Here is a 20,171-nt window from a genome sequence, read left to right as displayed (position 1 = left end):
TACACCTCCCAAAAAGTTCAACTTTTGTTTAGTCAGTCCACAGAATATTTTCTCAAAAGTCTTGGGGATCATCAAGTTGTTTTTTGGCAAAAGTGAAACAAGCCTTTATGTTCTTTTTGGTCAGCAGTGGTTTTCACCTTGGAACTCTCCCATGCATGCCATTTTTGCCCAGTCTCTTTCTTATGGTTGAGTCATGAACACTGACCTTAACTGAGGCAAGTGAGGCCTGCAGTTCTTCAGATGTTGTTCTGGGTTCTTTTGTGACCACTTGGATGAGTCATTGCTGTGCTCTTGGGGTAATATTTGTAGGCCGGCCACTCCTGGAAAGGTTTACCACTGTTTTCTCCATTTGTGGTTAATGGCTCTCACCGTGGTTCGCTGGAGTCCCAAAGCTTTAGAAATGGCTTTGTAATCTTTTCCAGACTGATAGATGTCAATTACTTTGTTTCTCATCTGTTCCAGAATTTCTTTAGATCGAGGCATGATGTCTTCCTTTTTGGGATGTTTTGGCCTACTTCACTTTGTCTGACAGGTTCTGTTTAAGTGATCTCTTGATTCAACAGGTCTGGCAGTAATCAGGCCTGGGTGTGGCTAGTGAAATTGAACTTAACTTTCCCAAAAATGTGATTAACCACAATTACTTCATGATTCAACAAGGAGGCAATTACTTTTTCACATAGGGCCATGTAGGTTTGGATAGTTTTTTTTTCAATAATAAATAAAATCATCACTTAAAAACTGCATTTTGTGTTTACTTGGGTTATCGTTGTCTAATATTTAAATTTGTTTGATGATCTGAAATGTTTTCATTGCACTGTAGTTGAACTTCTGTAAGATGCATGAGTTCAGGAAAATGGAACACCAGTTTATTTGCTTCTGACAAGGCGAGTGTGTAGCAAACTGGCACTTTCATGTTCTGCAGTCAAGAACCTTAACTTTGCCATTTGCTGAAACAAGGAGAACTTCAAATTGACTTTTAACAGTTGAATAACCTCTGGTACTCTGTGCTTCTCTCTTGCAACATATAAGAGACACTGAGCTAATTGCATTTTGGGGGAAGAAAAAAAAAATTAAATGCTCTATCACTCTCCGGTAACGTGTACCTTTGATCTTTTAACTAATGTGTTCGTTTCAGCTTTTTAAATTGTTAGCACACTGCATTGTTCCTTGCCATGGAAAGGGGTATGGTACTACTCCATAGGTCACACCCAACCACAAGCTGTATCCAAAACCAGCTACAAGCAGATGCTACATGTGTCAGTGTGTTTCATCAAATAAACTCTGTATCATAACAATCGCCTCCATGCTATTCAGAACCAATCAAAAACCAAGCAGTAGTAACTTGCTAAGTATGACTGACCCAACTAATTAGAGTTGCACAGGTACACCAATATAAATACTAATAGCTGTAGATTGATGTCTGTACCCACCCAGCTACAAGATTGTTAATCAGTGTCCAGTCACCTTACCCCACAGTCAAGAAGAGCCTCATAGCTGTAAATGTACTGCTTTAGTGACTGGAATATGCTGTAACCATAACTTAATTAAACTTGAATAAGAATATGAAAGTAATCTGGACAGCCGTAAAGAGAAGTTATAGGTTTGTTCGTATGGTCAGTAAGTTCAGACAGTATTGTGCAACTCCTTTCATGCAAACCGGTTACCTTTCCAGTCAGAACCACACTTCTACTTTCCACTTTCCCCTTAAACAATTGCACAACTCCTGCTGCCCCAAACTTGCCACTAAAATAACTTTAAGATTAATCCTTTGCAGTCTTTGTGCATTTCAGATGACCCACTTGCTCTCTCAAAAATAGTTTGTATAGTTGTAGGTGAAAAAAAGTTTTAGTAACATTGCCCCCATTAACTTGAATTGTCTGTTCATCAAGGTCTGTAATGAAGTTGTTTACCACCAATTTAGACCTAATTTGTAGCACACCTGAGAAGCTCTTACTGCATTTGCTTTTTAGATGATGGACATTAACCAATAGTCCAAGCAATAACATAATAGTCATAGTGATGCCAACATCAAACATGTTTATATAGAATGTCTGTAGTCTAAAGCTTTTTCATTTTTAAGTCTTGTAGTTGTTGACCTTATAAAAGTTTATCTTAAAGTTAACCTGATATTGTTTGAAAGAATATCAGCAATACCGTAATGAAATTTAAGGAAGTGTTTGATTGCCTTCAAGGAAATGAAAGCTAAAACAGTCTTTTGCACTGTTCAGTACCAGTGACCAATTTATCTGTGCATTCAGTTTCATAACTTTTTTGTTAATCTTATTTTGCACAAAGGAATGTGTCAATAGGATGATGGAACATAACATTTATGAGGGAAATATATGCATGTCTCTCAGATACATGTGTGGCAAGTTTTTTGCAGTGTATAGTTAGTTGCTGAAGTGGCTTAGTTATACATTCAGTGCTGTTAACATGTCTTATGTGCTATAGAAGTATTATTATTATGGTGACTGTACATTCTAAATTCCTCTCCTTAAAATTTTATACAAGATTCACATGTAGTCCAAACTTCAGTCCTAAGATCGTATATGTTGTTTAGTTCATAATGACAACATTTGATGTTTTCCTCTGCATATATAGTTTGTCACTGTAGTACCTGTATAAAAGTCAATATGGTGTATGCAGAATGTTCTCTCATGACTTGTAACCAGTGCCTTTGATTCTGTCATGTAAAAAGGGTCTATGGGCCAGCCCACCCAACTGGTTAACAAATAAATCGAGTCCTTTGAGGATGTTACAACTTGTAGTGCTTGCTTCAGAAATGTTTGTTATGTTGATGGCCACTAGATTATCATCTGATTCACCAGTCCTATCACTACATGTCTTCAACAAGCATGTAGTTTGGATCACCAGAGCACTAGTAGAGTTTCCTTTAGGAAGGCTGGACATTGGGGTATTATAGCAATAACCCACGCCTGGGTGTGGGTAATGCTGGAATTACCCATGGTTGGTGTGGTTTGGTCATGAGGGCGAAGCCCGAGTGGTCAAAAAAAGCCAACCATGGGTAAATTCAGCATTACCCACACCCAGAAGTGGGTTATTGCTATTATACAATGACATTATTTAAGAAAAAAAATAATTACTTTTCTTAAATAATGGCATTGTACAATGCCTTCTTGGTGCCCTTCCGCAGCTGTCTGGTATTCTGCGGCAGTTCTGATGTACTGCGCATGCCTACGCAGTACATCAGAGCTGTGGGCAAAAGCAACGGAGAAAGCAAGATCTCCGTTGCTTTTTAAAAATTGTTTCGCTATGTTAAATGGGTTTAACATAGCGAGACAGCTTTAAAAAAAGCAACGGAGAATATCCGTTGCTTTTTTAAAGCTGTCTCGCTATGTTGAACCCATTTAACATAGCGAGACAGTTTTGAAAAAAGCAACGGAGAAAGCAAGATCTCCGTTGCTTTTTAAAAACTGTTTTGCTATGTTAAATGAGTTTAACATAGCCAGACAGCTTTAAAAAAAGCAATGGAGAATATTCGTTGCTTTTTTAAAGCTGTCTGGCTATGTTAAACCCATTTAACATAGCGAGACAGTTTAGAAAAAAGCAATGGAGAAAGCAAGATCTCTGTTGCTTTTTAAAAACTGTTTCGCTATGTTAAATGAGTTTAACATAGCGAGACAGCTTTACAAAAAGCAACGGAGAATCTCCCTTACTTTTTTAAAGCTGTCTCGCTATGTTAAACTCATTTAACATAGCGAGACAGTGTGAAGCAACGGAGATCTTGCTTTCTCCGTTGCTGTAAAAAAAGAGTTATAGTAATGGAAAAAGTCCGGGCGACCGGACCTTTTTCCATTACTATAACTCTGATTTACAACGTGCACGCTGACCAATCAGCGTGCACGTTTTTGAATATTTAATGGGGGGGGGGGGTCGTTGTATAATTTGCCTTTAATCCTTCCTCCTCTCTGAAAGGTTCCCTCCACCCATTTGAGCATTTTGAGATTCTAAGCTTCTACCCAAATTCTAAACTGGTGAGGGTTTCTTAAAGTAAGCTATAGCAAATATACAAGAATTCTTCAGTTGCCTTTCATGGGAGCCTTCTGCAGTGTTTTCCCCCTTTATCCTTGTGTATTCCTGTTGTCCTAGTGAACTTTTAAGTGGAATATTTTTATAAATAAATTAATGTTAATTTTATAGATGTGTAGTTTAACGCATACTCTGCAGGTGGAACCTAGTTCATGTAAAAGCCAGGAGCTAGAAGCTAGAGAGCATTATGATGACATCCCCCCAGCCCAATAACTATAAGGGATGCATTGCATAGACCATTCAGCATGTCTCCTTTATCATATTTATTTGAGAGTTTTGAAAGAAATTTGAGAGAGAGAGCACAAGATAAATGTACTCTTTCATGGGTGGTCTTGAAGATGAGACGAGTACTCATGTCTGTAATTCTTTCCACCTTTCTTCATGAGGTGTGTTCATAAGAGTGTCATTCTGGTACTAGTTTTTGAGATAACAGGATAATTATGCAGCTTGCAAATCCAGAATGAAGTTATAGACCAGATTGTGACTACAGTAATCTTTTATATGTTTACTTTTGTATTTTCTGTGCAATACTTTGAATTATTTACACTTTCAGATCTTGCCCACCTTGTTTCATGTCTCCTGTGGTGTTTATTTCTTAAGTTTATATAAGGAATACTATATCCATTCAATTATTTCTTCACTTTCAGATTCAGAGTCCATGTTGATTTAACTAGAGAAGACAATTCAGTTATATGACCATTCTGAGTGTGTGATGCACCCAGGGAGTAAAAACAATTAATGTAGTTTGTCCTGCAGAACCATTTTCCATGCTTTCAGTAGGCACTGCTGACACTCTGTAGAGATTTGGTTGTTGTTGAACTTGCCTCATTTCCTTAGCAAATTTATTTTATGACTTTACTATAATCACCTTACTTATTACTCCACTTCTGTTCATCTGCAGACTTAGTTTGATCATGTTGTGTGTTGTTTTTTTTTTTTGCAAAGTTTTTTCTTACCAGTGCCTTGAATGTTTGTTTTGTATAATGTTAATCTTGTATCCCATTCACAGAAAGTATTTTGCTTTTGTGTTCAGGTAAATCTGCTAACTACTTTAGCATGTATGAAAATAATTTTTGTAAAGTGGGGAGAATTTTTATGAGCTTCTGCTCCAATTCCATTATCAATGCAATGAAGTGAATGACAAGCATGCAACAAAAAAGATAATGAAAAAAAAGCCTCAAAATGTTTCTGTATAAATAAGTCTGAAATACATTTTATTCTGATGCAGTTCTAAAATGTGTGTTTCATTTTCTTTCAGTAATAGCAGTGATAGCTGCCACTCTGTTTCCACTTTGGCCAGCAGAGATGCGAGTTGGTGTTTATTATCTTAGTGTTGCAGCAGGATGTTTTGTTGCTAGTATTCTCTTTCTTGCAGTTGGTAAGTAACCGTTTTACTATAGATATCATTTTCATTTCCCCACTACCCTGTCCCTCAGATAAATATAATTTTTTAAATAGCAAGTGTAAATGTTGAAAGTGTTTCCATCAGTACTTATTTAATGGGAAAATTACCAGTATCATTTGTAAAATTTTCCAATCAACATCCAGAGCACCATCTGTGTGTTATACCCATGAAGGGCTTGAGGAGATCTGTATAAAGTGGTTAGAGCGATAAATCTTCAGAGCTTTCTTGCCATCAGTTTAGCACATCAGCAGAGCTGGGTATGTAGATAAGTACCCTTCTGGGAAAGCCTTCCACTTAACTTTTGTTGTGGAAAAGTTACACTTTCTCCAGTGAAAAATTCTTATTTTAGCTAGGAAATGTTAGTAGTTTTACTGCAAAGCTGTCCTGGAATGTCTGATTGCCAGGGAAGAGCTATATTCCTTGGGTTGGTCTTGTTCTTTGGGGTCTCATGGAAAAAGAAAATGAAAAGTTAGCTATATTTTTCTCCTTTTGCAGAGGATGGAGAAGGAACACTATCTGGGGTTTGCCAAGTGCTTATTTCAAGCCTTTTAATTCTTTAAATTCTGATTCCCCTTTGAGTAAAAGCAAGAGAATCCGCCATTTGATTCAGATTCCCAGTAAGGAGGACAGGAGTTAGACTAGGAATGTGATTCTCCAGTTCCTATGCCACAGAAAGAGGAATCTGATTCAGAAGAAAGTTTTTATTTTTTAGATCCCCAGCCTGAGGCATCGTAGTTTTTCTGACACCAATGCCAGAATGAAGAAACTGTCTCACTGGAAGCCATGTGAATTTTCAGTATCTTAGAAAAAAAGTACTGCAGTTTAGACTGCCGTGGTGGTGCTGCGGTAGCATTGTCGCCTCACAGTAAGACATTGTCCTGTTCGATTCTCAGCTACAGCGTCTTCTGTGTGGAGACATGCATGAATGGGCGTACCTTCGTTGAAGGTTGTGCATCAGGGCTGGCAACTCGGCACGTAAAATCTACTGCCAATCATTAGCGGACCGGAGTTCCACTGTGGTGACCCCTAACCAGGAAAAGCCGAAAGACACAACAACAAGAAAAAGTACTGCAGTTTATTACTGCTGGATTTTCCTTGGCCTGCAGCTGTACCTCTTGCGCTATCAGCTGTAGAGGATGATGTCCTTCAAGGATGCATCTGCAGTCCTAACAAATGGGTTGTCCTGTCCACAGGCAGCCCTTCGGTCGGCCGGATTCCAAAGTCTGGGTCTGGCCTCGGCTGGTGTCGCACTTCACCCGACATCATAGCTGCAGTTCTTCGGGTATAAAGGCATCAGCCGACGCCATTTTCCTCAGTCTTTCTTGCCGCGTGGCGCCCGAAGCAGAAGCTTGTTCGCAAGTGCCGGTCGGTCAGATCCAGAGATTACTACTACCGAAGACTTCTAAAAAGCTAAGTACCCCATTGGGGACTCTTTCTTGCCTCAGCCGATGTCAGAAAAAGTGAATAACTGTTTAACTTGTGGGAAACAAATACCTCATAAAGACTTCCACTCTTACTGCCTACCTTGTTTAGGCCCAGACTACGACGTAGCAGCTTGTTTAGCCTGTGCTTCCTTCAACCGACGAACGCTTAGACGTCGGTCGGAGTTTGCAGAGGGGTTTTTCGGCTCTGCTTTTGCTTATATCATGCCGTCGGAGACTCAGACTTCGCATTTAGCTAAAAAACGTAGGGAAAAGGACCGACACTCGCGGTCCGCGGTTTCGGCCGAAACCGCGGTTAAGCCAACCGCGAGTGTCTCGGTTTCGGCTGAAACCGAGCCTGCAGTTCTTCCTTCGGCCGAAAGCATGCCTCCTACCGAGGCCTCTTCCAGTATGGCTGAATCTGCTACTGAAATTACTCCTGCTCTTACAGTTTCTCAGGATTTATCAGATACTATTCCCCTAGATGTATCTACTCCTGCACGTGGAGCTGCTAGGCGCCCTGCATCCATGTCAATTAAGGCCTTTGCTAGGGCTAAAGCAGCTAAATCTTCCAAGGCCGTGCCTGCTAAAGCTCCCTCTCTCAGGCCTAGCTCTAGTACTCAAATGCTTAGTCTAGCAGAGGATCTCATTTCTTTGATCAGGGGATCCCAGTCTCACACTGATAGGGCCTCTCAACCCCCTCCAGAGAAGAGGCCTAGGGCAGATCCCCCTGAGCCAGTTTCCACTGATTACTCCTCAGATGAATCAGAAAATACAAACCCTCCTGAGGGCCCTTATTCTCCATATGAGGACTCGGATGCAGAAGACTCCATTCCTTCTGCCTCTCCTCCTGAGGAATTTTCCTTTGGGGAAACCTTGCATGCTATGAATGGCAAGGTCAGGATTTTTCAGACTCGAGGAAAAGGCTTAGGACTTTTTTGCATTTGCCACAGCATAGGCCTTTAGCCATTCCTCCAGTACTTACAGTTGTGGATGATGCATTTAATGATGCTTGTACTGCCCCTGATTCGCTCCCTCCGGCCCCTGCTAAGCCCGACAGATACTACAGGGTTCCGGACACACATAATCACTTGTATAAGGCTCCTTTTGCAGATCCTGAAACTATTTCACAGGGCCCCAAAGCTGTAGCAGCTACCTCTGCCAAAAACCCACTCCCCTCTGAAAGGGAATCTAAGATGGGGTAAAAAAGTTTATACTTCTGCAACTCTTTCGGCTAGGGCCTTAAACTGTCAATTCCACATGATTCAGTATCAGGAATTTATGTTAGATCAGTTATCTAAGAAGCTGTCCTCACCTGAACCTATAGACAGAAAGTCTCTTCAGGAAATGGTACATAACATACAGCAGGTCAGTAATCATTCTTTAAAATGTGGCTATGATGCACTGGAGGCCTCCTTTAGATCAGCTATGACTGGTACAGTGATCAGAAGGCATGCATGGTTAAAAGAGCAGTCCTTACCAGACCATGTAAAATCAAAGCTCCTAGATGCTCCCATGGATAAACACAATTTGTTTGGCTCTCCTGCACAGCAAGTGCTTAAGAAGGTGGAAGAGAAAGCAAAATCTGTCCAGACAGTCAAGGAATTCTTACAGGTCCAGCCTCCAAGGTTTAGTAGGAACTGGCCTTCCAAGAATTGGTCCTTTCCAGACACCAGCAGAGCACAGAGAGGCAGGAATAGGCGCACAAGAGGCAGAGGTCAATCCAGAGGTGCCTACAGAGGACGCCAGTGGCAGCCTAACAACCAGCGAAGTACTGCTGCAGACCCAGCCACTACCACTTCCACAGGACAATCACAGTGACTTGGCTCTGAAGCCGCCTACCAGGGAACAACTAGAAGCACCCTTAGGCGGAAAGCTTGCCTTATTTTCAGTAAACTGGCATCGCATTACAGGAGACAAATGGATTTTACAGACAATAGACAAAGATTACAGGTTTCAATTCCATACTCTACCAAGGAAGAGAGGAATGCCAAACCTACCTCCAAATCAAATGGCAAACAAATAGACAACTTAAAAAGGATGAGAGCTATAGAAAAGGTACCATCTATGGAACAAGGGCAAGGATTTTACTCCAGACTTTTCCTGGTGCCAAGAAAGGAAAATCAATGGAGACCTATTCTAGACCTGTCCGCACTGAACACATACCTCATTGTCCCAAAATTCAAAATGCTGACTCTACAGCAGCTTCTTCCCATGCTGGGCAAGGAGTCTTGGCTGGTAACTCTAGATCTCAAGGAGGCATACCTGCACGTCCCCATACGACCAAATTGCAGAAGATACCTCAGATTTCTTGCAGGATCAGAGCATTATCAATTCTCAGCATTGCCTTTTGGCTTATCTACTGCGCCCAGAGTATTCACGAAATGCCTGGCATCAGTAATTGCTCATTGCAGGCTTCAGGGAATTCAAATTTACCCTTACCTGGACGACTGCCTGTTACAAGCGGACAACAAAGACAAATTAACAAAAGACTTGAAAAGGGTCATTCAACTACTGCAAGCCTTGGGATACACAGTCAATATAAAAAAGTCAAGGCTGTTGCCATCCCAAAGGATAACTTTCTTGGGTGCAGAACTGGACACATCAAATCAAATGGCATCCCTCACAGCAGAAAAACAAAAGCACCTTCCACTCTACTTCATAGCATTAACAATGCAGAACCAGCTTACAGCAAGGAAAGTCCTGCAAGCCCTGGGTTACATGGCATCCTGCATAATTTTGATCCCACATGCCAGACTGCATATGAGGAAGTTGCAATGGTACCTCAGGAATTTATGGTCTCAGCACAAGCACAGCCTAGAAACCCAAATTCCAATAATTCCATGCCTGAAGCAAGAATTCCGATGGTGGGCTCAGGCCTGTCAATTGAACAAAGGACTGCCCTTCCACAGCCCTCAACCAAGCCAGACTATCACCACAGACGCCTCAGACCTTGGTTGGGGGGCACACATGCTGGACAAGTGCATACAAGGCTTATGGACCCAAGACCAGCTAAACCTACACATAAACCAAAAAGAGATGCTGGCAGTAAAACTGGCAATTCAGGCATTCCGACCGTTTCTCCAACAGGTCATGTGGTATATCAACAAACAGGGAGGCACACATTCATATCCTCTCTGCCGGATGGCAATGGATCTCTGGAATGTGGCCCTAAGCCTCAACATACAGCTCAAGGCAATATTTGTGCCAGGGAAAGAGAACATACTAGCAGACATCTTAAGCAGGACTACCACGGATGCCCACGAATAGATGCTGCATCCAGACATCTTCAAATTCATCACAAGGAAATGGGGACTACCAGAAATAGACTTATTCGCATCCCCACACAATCACCAATTGAAAAAATTCTGCACAAGGACATACCACCCACTTGCTTGGAAGGTGGACTCCCTATCCTTCAATTGGGAAAACCTGACAGCATATGCATTTCCACCTCTTCCTTTGATGCACAAGGTGCTGTTGAAGATCAAAGAAGACCCCACCCAAGGATCATCCTGATAGCTCCAGACTGGCCGAGACAGCACTGGTACCCACTTCTGAGGAGTATGTCTCGGGAACTCAAATGGCCTCTGCCCCAGGTTCCTTTACTGCTAACACAGAACAACTTCAGAACCCTGCATCCGAACCTGAAAACACTGCAGCTAGCTGCTTGGAGCATTGCATAAGACAAAGCAACCCAGATTTATCTCAAAGGGTTAAAGACATTATCTTGGAAGCTCGCAGACCCTCAACAAGAAAAACTTACTCAGCGAAATGGAAAAGATATCTCTTTTGGAGTGCAACAAAAGGGCAAAATGTAGCACTGGTAAACATAGCTAACATCCTGGAATACTTAGCAGAGCTTTTCCATAATGGCCTGTCTTACTCTTCCATTAAGATTCATGCATCAGCTATCTCAGCACAATACAACATGGATCCTCCAGTCTTCTCTCATCCTCTACTCAGGCAGTTTCTGAGAGGAATCAAAAATGTAAAGCCACCAAGGAAGCCACCATTGCCTACATGGGACTTGAACTTTGTGCTAGAAAAGTTGACACTTCCCCCTTTTGAACCAGCAGCAACAGCAGAATTACAGTACTTATCATGGAAAACTGCTTTCCTGCTTGCAATCACCTCAGCAAGAAGGGTTTCTGAATTCCAGGCATTAATGGCAGTGCAACCCTTCCTTATCTTCCATCAGGATAGAGTGTCCATGAGAACTAATCCTAGCTTTATGCCAAAGGTGGTCTCCAGGGTATCTTTAAACCAAGCAATCCACCTACCTACATTCTTCCCCAACCCACAGAACAGGGGAGAAAGACTGCTGCATACCTTGGATGTGCATAGGCAATTGCGCTACTACCTGGACAGAACCAAGAACAACAGAAAAACTGACCAGCTTCTGGTAGCATATGCCACAGGAATGGAAGGAAAAGCAATTTCAAAACAGACAATCTCAAAATGGATAGGAAATTGCATCAGATTTTGTTATTCTTATCATGGGAAGGCAACTCCAGAGAATATCAGACCTCACTCCACAAGGGCTACAGCCACTACTACAGCTTTTTTACGAGGAGTGGCTACAAAAGACATTTTAGAGGCTGCTACTTGGAGCTCCGTGCATACATTTGCCAAGCATTATAACCTACCCTTATACTCCAGATCCCGAGCAGGTTTTGCCACTGCTGTTTTGCAAGGGATCTTAACTGCACCATAATCTTGTTAGGGCCTCCTCCCCCAGTTTGGCTATGGTATTCTACCCATTTGTTAGGACTGCAGATGCATCCTTGAAGGACATAGTACAGTTTTGTACCTACCATAAATGTAGATGTCCGAGAGGTATGCATCTGCAGTCAGGATTACCCACCCTCCTTCCCCTCTGTGGTACTCCTAGGGTATTTGCCCATCTTGTAGCTAGCTGGGGGAATCTATTATGGTGTATTTGTTTGTATATATGTATATACATGTTTATTTCTATTTGCTCTCTGTTGTTTGGAAACATTTGCATTTATCCAAATTTAGCCTTCCTAGAGGGCATCTGGCATCTGGGGCAAGAAACACTGAGGAAAATGGCGTCGGCTGATGCCTTCATACCCGCAGAACTGCAGCTATGACGTCGGGTGAAGTGCGACACCAGCCGAGGCCAGACCCAGACTTTGGAATCCGGCTGACTGAAGGGCTGCCTGTGGACAGGACAACCCATTTGTTAGGACTGCAGATGCATACCTCTCGGACATCTACATTTATGGTAGGTACAAAACTGTACTTTTTCATGACAGCCTGCAGTATTAATGACAGTCAATTTCGGCAAGGTATAGGTGTATAGGTGAACAGAATTTTTAGAAACAATAGTAAGGAGGTTAAGAAAAGATGAGAGGAGCCTTTCAGATTGAAGGACAGTCCAGGAAGGACAGACTGGTGATATGCTCCCATTCGTACCTCTCAGCTGTACAGATTTTTGCAGAATGTCCACATTTTTTGCCTCATATTTTTGGTCTGTTTCTCATAAAATTGTGGTTTTCTGGCAAATTATTGGCAGGTCATTAATGGTTCAAGTCAGAAAGTAATGATAGACATTTGAGTTTCGGACTTAATACCCTTCAGAAAATTCATTGCTAATACAAAATATGTTATTCAGTCAACTTTGTAAGTCTGTATGAGCAATTTTTAAAAAAGTGTCAATATTTTGGCCTATGTCCCCCCATTATTTACATCTTTGTCCAGATTTCTTGCTCTAAGAGGTTGAGAGGTATGCAGTCCCATTTTCCAACCTGTCTGTCCGTTAAATTTTTCCCAAGTTCAAGGCTTCATTTTTGTAAGTGACAATAGATGGTCATGGACAACTGGGTTCTGAGAATCCTTCAGAGGTTACAATTGGTAATGAAAGTCCTTCCCTCGTTTTAAGGGAATTCCTCATCATCCCATCGACCAGAATTCTCTGTTTCTTTCAGTCCTGTAACAAGTACTGTCTTTTGGGCTCATAGAGCCAGTTCCTCTAGAGCAAACAGGGTAGGAATTTTATTCAATAGTGTTTCTAGTGTCAAAGAAAGAAGGAACTTGGAGGCAAGTCCTAGACCTTTCTTTTAAACCTTTCACATCAAAATCCCAAAATTCAGTATGCTTTCCCTACAGTCGCTTTTACTTTCTCATATCATATCTGTTTGTTGGTAATTATACATTTATTAAATCCTTTTCTCTTACCAGTCCTCAAAGACTTCAGATTTTTTTTTTTAAGGTTTTTTTTACATCTGGCTTACATTTTCAGTTCCTGTCTTACCCTTTGGGCTATCTACAGTTCCAAGGGCATTTCCAAATTGTCTGCTTCCAGTAACAGCTCATTGCAGGTTTCAAGGCATTCACATTTTTCCACATTTAAAAATCAGATACAGGCACCAAATGTAGTCTGCAATTCACGTACAAGGCAGTAGTTGGAAGGAACAGCTGTTTTATTCAAAACATAAACGCAACACTCCCCACAGCGTTTTCGTCCACAAGACTTCTTCAGATGTGGACGAAAATGCTGTGGGGAGTGTTGCATTTATGTTTTGAATAAAACAGCTGTTCCTTCCCACTACTGCCATGTACGTGATTTGCGGACTCCATTTGGTGCCTGTATCTGTTTTTTGTGGGTTACTTGTTTCCATGGGTACATTGCCTCATTGTTTTGTGTGTTTTTCCACATTTAGATACTTGTCTTATTTTCGTAGACTCTTAGGAATACCCGACCTGAGTAAAGTCTAAGCTTCAGGTTGAACTTACAAAAAATCTTCTCTTATTCCTTTTCACAAGCTAGAGTTTTGGGGATGCATTCTGAATACATTATTTAATGATGGCCTTCCTTCTTTAAGACAAAGTAGATGTTTATAAAGCACAGTTCCTGAATTTCTTTATCCAGTGTCTGATCTCAACCTTGGAATACAAAAGTATTTTGAGTTTCATGGCCTGTACAATTCTCATGATTTCTCTAACCAGACTTCTCTTGAAAAAAATTCAGTGGTACCTCGAATCTGTTTGGACACAACACCGGTACCCACTTTCCTTTCAAGTTCCAGTATTGGAGATTGTTGAAAGGGAGTTACTTTTGTGGGTGGATCAGTTATCTCTCAACCTAGGTTTCACCTTTTCCCTTCTGTCTCCTACCTAGGATGTAACCGCAGGTGTCTCAGACATTGCCTGGGGAGCTCTGTCCAGAAGGGTGAAAGTTCAGAGCCCGAGGAACAAAAAGACAAACTGAAACACGTAAATATTAAAGACATGGCAGTTATAAATGCCCTCAACTATCTAAATCATTGTTGGAACTCCAGGATCTCTGCGACTAATCAAAGACAGTTAGTAATGGGGTATATAAACTGGGAGGAGCCAGATTATTTCCCTTTTGCAGGCTGTGATAGCCATGGAGCAAGTAACGCCATTCAGACTTTCCCTTCAAGCTACCTACATTGTGTCAGAGCAAAACATTATTGCAGGTAAGCTGAGCAGGACCAGGACAGGCCTTTATGAATAGACAATTAACCTGGGGGGTTTCGTTGAATGTATCCAACTGTGAGGAGCTCCTCAGATAGACCTGTTTTGCTGTCATTCACAACAAACAGTTAAAGAAATTCGGTTGTAGGATTCTGGCCTGGAAGACAGAGGCCTTCTTAGTGTAATGGATGGGAATGTTCCTGTTTGCTTTTCCACCCTTTCCACTGATTTCTGTGTAATTTTACAGATTCTGAACGACTACCCAAAGATAACTGTGGTAACTTACTTTTGGCTTGGTAAACCTTAGTTCTCCTTCTTTTGAAAATAACCATTGGTAATTACCACTAGCTTCCTCATAAATTGGTTTTAATTCACACAGGACAGAGGTTGTTTGATATACAGAAGCAAAGAAAGAAAGAAAGGCACATAAACGGCACATACACATTTGATTTGTTACATTGTTTGATGCACCGCAACTTGAAACTTATCCAACTGACTACCTGGATGCCTAAAAGGTATTAAACTGAGGATGTGCTGCAAGTGTTAAAGGAAACTAAGAAACCTGCTGTAAGTTAATATGGGTAAATGGTATGTATTTTCTAGTTGGTGTCAGACTAAATATATTTTCAGGGCCCAGATGCCTTTGTTTGTCAGTGTTTGTGCGTTGTTATCCTCTGGCCTTTTTTACTCTTCTGTCAATGTTTATCTCTCAGCCATCTCTGCTCATCTTCTTTTAGATTACCTCCTTTTTATCAAACCTGAAGGGAAACAATTCTGAAAGGGGTTCTTCATGTCAGTTCACATAGGCACACATCTCCTTTTTCAGATCTCAGTTTCGTTGAAGAGAAACTTGCACTTTTTGCATTTGTTCCAGTTCATCAGGCTGAATTGAAGTTCTTAACTGAGAAAGCTGTGCAAATCATTGCTCTGACCTCTGCAAGAAAAGTTTCAGTTACAGGCTCTTGTGGTGAGTCAGCTTTATTTAATCTTTCGTAAGGAGTGGTTTCAGAGTTTGCTTTGAGTCAAGCTATTCTTCTCCCTGTTTTTTTTTTCCTTCCAGGTCCAAAAATAAGGCAAGAAAGGCTTCTGCATACTCTGGATGTCCTGAGACAACTGTGTTGACAGGACTAAAACCTTCAGGAATTCAGATCAGCTGTTTACTTCCTATAAAGATAAGAAAAGGGGACATTCTGTCAAAACAGGCAATTTCCAAGTGTTTGAGTTATGCTGTTGACTTCTGTTATTGTTGAGCCCTAGGCCTCTGCCTACAGATCCAGCTCCCATGGAAGAGGAGGTCCTTTCAGATTCCTCTGAGGAATCTCCTTCCTACAACTCCCAACTCTCTTCACCCTTGGGGTATGGATCCCCAGAAGAAGAGTCACTTCTGCTACTTTGGCTTTCAAAACCTCTGCCAGTCTTGCCCCCCCTCCACCTCATACTATACCTCTGTCTGCCCGCCTCTCTCATCTCCCTGTTTGGGCTGTCCTCACCAAAGACAAGTGGGACCTGTCCATCCTCCAAAACGGCTACTTCATGTCATGGCTCTTCCCTCCCATATGGCAGGGCAGTCCATGACGTCTTACGCAGCAGCTGCACCTCTTACAACCAGTGCTGCAGACACTGTTAGACCAGTGCACTATAGAGTCAGTTCCCCTCCTCTGCAAGAGGAAGAGTTTTATATTCAAGGTCATTCCTGGTCCCCAGGAAAGACAGACCATGGAGACATATCCTAGACCTTTCCTACCTCAATCTCTTCCTAAAAGTACCTACCTTCAAAATGCTTACCCTACCAGCCCTTTTCCCTCTGATTATCCCACAGGGATTCACGGATACATTAGATATAAAAGATACTTATCTCCACATCCCAATCAGGCCCTCCCACAGGAAATATTTAAGATTCTTGGAGGGCCCTGCCAACCAAGAAATATTGCAAGGACACATCCATTTTGTGGTGACCATACTGTACCCTCTGGGATTTCAAATAAATTGCCAAAATCAAATATATATATATATATAGTTCTTAGTTTGTCTTATAGTAGTTTATTACCAAGATTATGCTTGTATATTGTTGGTGTTGATCTTGAGATGTTGGATAAAACTTTGGGTTTCAAAAGGGTTGCTCTTGTGGGTATAAGATCCCAAATTCTAATGCCCACAGGGAATGTCTCTACTGTTTGGGCCCTGCACACTTTTGTGACATGTGCAAGATTTAATTCTTTGGCCGTTATTGATGTAAGTAAGGAGGCCTCTGAGAATAAGTTTGTTCCAAGTCTTCTCCTTCAGTTGCTGGGGCTCAAGCCCTTAAGAAGACTGATAAAAAGCAACTGTCTTTCCAAGGGAAAAGATACTCTTAAGAGGTCTCCTGATTTCCCTTCTACCTCGACTTTGGCTCCTTCATCGCTGCCCCCAGCCAAAATTTTAAAAAGGTCGGCTCCATCTTTATTGGATCTGAAGCTATGGACCAAAAGATCCCCTTGGAGTCATACTCCCCCTTTGATGTTGGAGTCTTGTTTTTCCCAGACGTCCTTCTCCCTTCTTCAAGCAGTCATCCAGAAGGCACTGTAGACCGTCTTCTGTGTCCTCATCTCTTTGATTGTCCAGGAGCATATCCAGAGCAGATGTGGCTAGGATGATGAGGAAGTTCCTCAGGATGCAGATAGAAATGGGAGTCCTTACTCCTCCAATCCCCCTGGGGATGTGAGAGTTTACCTCGAACCACACCACCATTGATTTCTCCTCCTTCAATCCATCCTTCAGTTTTGGAGTCTACTCCGAAGCTTTCAAAAGTGTCTCTTTCCCCCAGAGCCTCTGCATTGGTTAGCTCAGGTCCAACTCTCTCCTCTGGTGAAGTGCTATTGGAGAGACAGGGGGATGCTGATCTGAGAGATTCGATGTCTGCTCCATTGGTTTCAGTATATCCTAGTTGCTTTGCTTTCGAGGTAGTGGAGAGATTATTATCTATACCTAGAGAACAGAAACCCTTACCTTCTTCGGATCAGACTTCTTTACCTCATTCTTTTTCACATCCTGAGCCTCGATCATACCTTCCGTTAGGACAGCCAGTCTGTTCTAGCCTCCAGCCAAGCCATTAGGGCATCTTCTCTTATCAAGGAAGTCTCTCTAAAGAGAATGTGCAAAAGGAGGCACTTAGATTTCTCAAAGGAATCTGTCACTGAGGGCAGTGATTTTGATGAGGGGAAGGGGTTCCCAGATCTCCATCTGACATCCTTGAGCTCCTTAGAGGTGTTTGATCTCCAGCAAACCCCTGGCAAGAGGCACCAGTGTTTCTGGAGGCCTTTGGGTCTGACCCATCTATCTCCTGGGTAACTCCCCTGGCCAGTGAGCTTGAAGATCTGGTCTCTCAGCAGGTGTGGAAGGAAACAGACACCATTGAGCCAATTCCTAAGAGACCGGATAAAATTCTTGCATCTCCAAAAGACTGTGTACACTGGAGTAAGGGAATGCCTGTTGTAGCTGTTGCAACAACCATGGCATCAAGAAAGGAATTGGCAGAACAGAGTTCTCTGTCCATCCCCCGATCAGAGGGTGTAGGGTGCTGAACAGATTTGGGAAGCAGGTCTATGCTTCAGCAGCCTTTGCCCTTAGATCACTGAAATATTTGGCACATTGTGCAAGACTTCAGAGAGATTTGATCAAGGAGCTTACCAAATCCCTTTCTGGGCCCATGTCCTCTGGGAAAGGAATTTTCTCGCAGCTGGTTACCCTGCAATGAATAATTCATCCATGAGGTTAATCTCACATGCTGCCGAACATACCTTGTGAGCGGTGTGTTCAGGCATATCCATTAGGAGACTTGCCTAGATGCACTTGTGTAACTTTGTGGGGCCATTTAAGTCTTCTTTTGTCAATAGCGCCTTTTGACGGATCTTCTCTTTTTTTTAGTCCAAAAGTGAAAGATGTCTCCAGGTGCAAAAAAGTGGGAAAGACCCTGTGTGCTGTGGATGTATGTTTTTCTACCTCTCGTAGGTGTTTTTCTAGAAACCAGCAAGGTGGTATAAAGATGTGGTTTCGAAAGTCCCAGGGACCTTTCCAGGAGTCACATGGAGATAGTTCCCCCGAAGCAGGGTGGGAACTCCAACGGAAGATGCTGTCCTCACAGCAGAGGTGGTCCACACAACCAGGGGGCCTAGAGATTTTCTCACGCCCCATCAGCGTTTTTGAATGGAGGCCCAAAGGTCTGTCTCTGGAGGCAGGTGGAAGTCATTTATCCATGTGCCAGAGAACCTGGCTGGATGTCACAAAAGTATGGAGGATAATATCTAAAGGTTGTATCATACCATTTTCACAAATCCTTCCAACTGTTGAAAGAAAATCCCCAATATTTCACCCAGTCAGAAGGAAAGCAGCTTCTCTCAAAATCAAAAAGCTTCTAGAAGAGAGTCGCCCAGGAACTCCCCTCAGACCAGAGAGGATCTGGAACTTAAGGATTCCTCTCGGTGCCAGAAAAGACTGGGAACTTAAAACCAATCTTGAATCTCAGCAAATTAAATCAGTTTGTTCTGTATACAGAGTTCCAGATGATCACATTTTAGTCCATTCTGCGATTTCTGCAGAAGGATGACTGGATGTTGCTCAATAGATGAAGATATGTACTGTCACATCAAAATAAACAGGTGCTCCAGAAGGCATCTACACTGCCATCCGGGAGCTAGTCATTACCATTTCAGGGCACTGCCTTTTGGTCTCACCACAGCCCCCAGGGTATGTTCACCAAATGCATGTCAGTAATAGCAGCTCACTTGAGACTGCATGGATAAATGCAGCAGGTTCTTTGTCCTCATTCCCTCACTTGGGGGTATCACCTAGAGATGCTCTAGTACACACTTGGGCCCTCCCGGTCTCCTTTATGCTTATTCCCTGTAATCCCTCAATCCCAGATTTCTACAGAATGTACCTTAATTGAAGAGCACAATTATCCTCATTGCCTCCCTAGTAGCCTCTTCCAGTCTAGTTTCTCTTCCTCTGACCTCATCTTGAACATCTACCCTGAATTCTGGATCTAGCTCCAGATCTCCTGTCTCACCAGACATGACTCATCTGATCATATCAGGCTTTAAGTTTAATGCATGGTTTCTCCAGTTTTGTTGTTCACTAGACAATCCAGGCCGTCCTCATCCATCCATAACATTTTGTCTTCCCATAAGGCTTTCTTCAGAAAGTTTTACAGGAGTAAATGGAAAAGATTTGTTCTTTGGGCCCTAGACAAAAACTTTGGCACCTTTTCAGCACCAATTCCAAGTGTCCTTGACTTTTTACCCACCCACAGTCTTCAATGAAGGTGCTAGTTTCTGTACTATTGGAGTCTATTTCCAACTTTCATCTGGGAGTAAATAACTCTACCTTGGCTTCCTCTAAGCTTTGCAAAGCTTTTCTAAGAGGAAGCTTTCTATCTGCCCCCATGTACAACACCTTGGATTTAAATATTGTGCTTCAGGCCTTGACTCAACCTCCTTTTGAACCTTCGGCCAAAACTGACCTTAAATTTTTGTTTTGGAAGACCATATTCCTAGTGACTGTTACCTCCCCCAGGAGATTATTTGAACTCCAGGCTCTGTCTTCGAAATCTGCTTATTTAGTTTTTCACAAGGATATCTTTGGGAACTAATCCATCCTTCCTACCAAACGTAGCTTCTGAGTCCAATATTAATCGGGTCATTAATCTCCCAGTTTTCTTTCCAAGCTTCTTAAACAAAGGCAGATATATGTTACATCTGTTGGATGTACACAGACAACTGTGCTTCGACCTTCACAGAACCAAGGACTTAAGAAAAGTTTTCTTTTTCGACTACCAAATTAGGCAAACCAGTATC

At 42.1% G+C, this 20,171-nt stretch overlaps 1 protein-coding gene across 1 annotated transcript in view; it reads left to right on the top strand.

Moving 5' to 3' along the window:
* Nucleotides 1–20,171, top strand: part of SEC62 (SEC62 homolog, preprotein translocation factor) — a 924,572-nt gene that overhangs the window by 792,286 nt on the left and 112,115 nt on the right. The window contains exon 7 of the mRNA XM_044070077.1: nucleotides 5,309–5,428. Within this exon, the coding sequence (XP_043926012.1) occupies nucleotides 5,309–5,428 (120 nt within the window). The remainder of the gene's footprint in view (nucleotides 1–5,308; nucleotides 5,429–20,171) is intronic.

The sequence above is a fragment of the Protopterus annectens genome, chromosome 4.part1, assembly GCF_019279795.1.
Source record: "Protopterus annectens isolate FY-2018-M chromosome 4.part1, PAN1.0, whole genome shotgun sequence".
Classification (NCBI taxonomy): domain Eukaryota; kingdom Metazoa; phylum Chordata; order Ceratodontiformes; family Protopteridae; genus Protopterus; species Protopterus annectens.
Note: the sequence above shows the minus strand (reverse complement) of the source record. Positions and strands in the feature narration are given on the sequence as shown.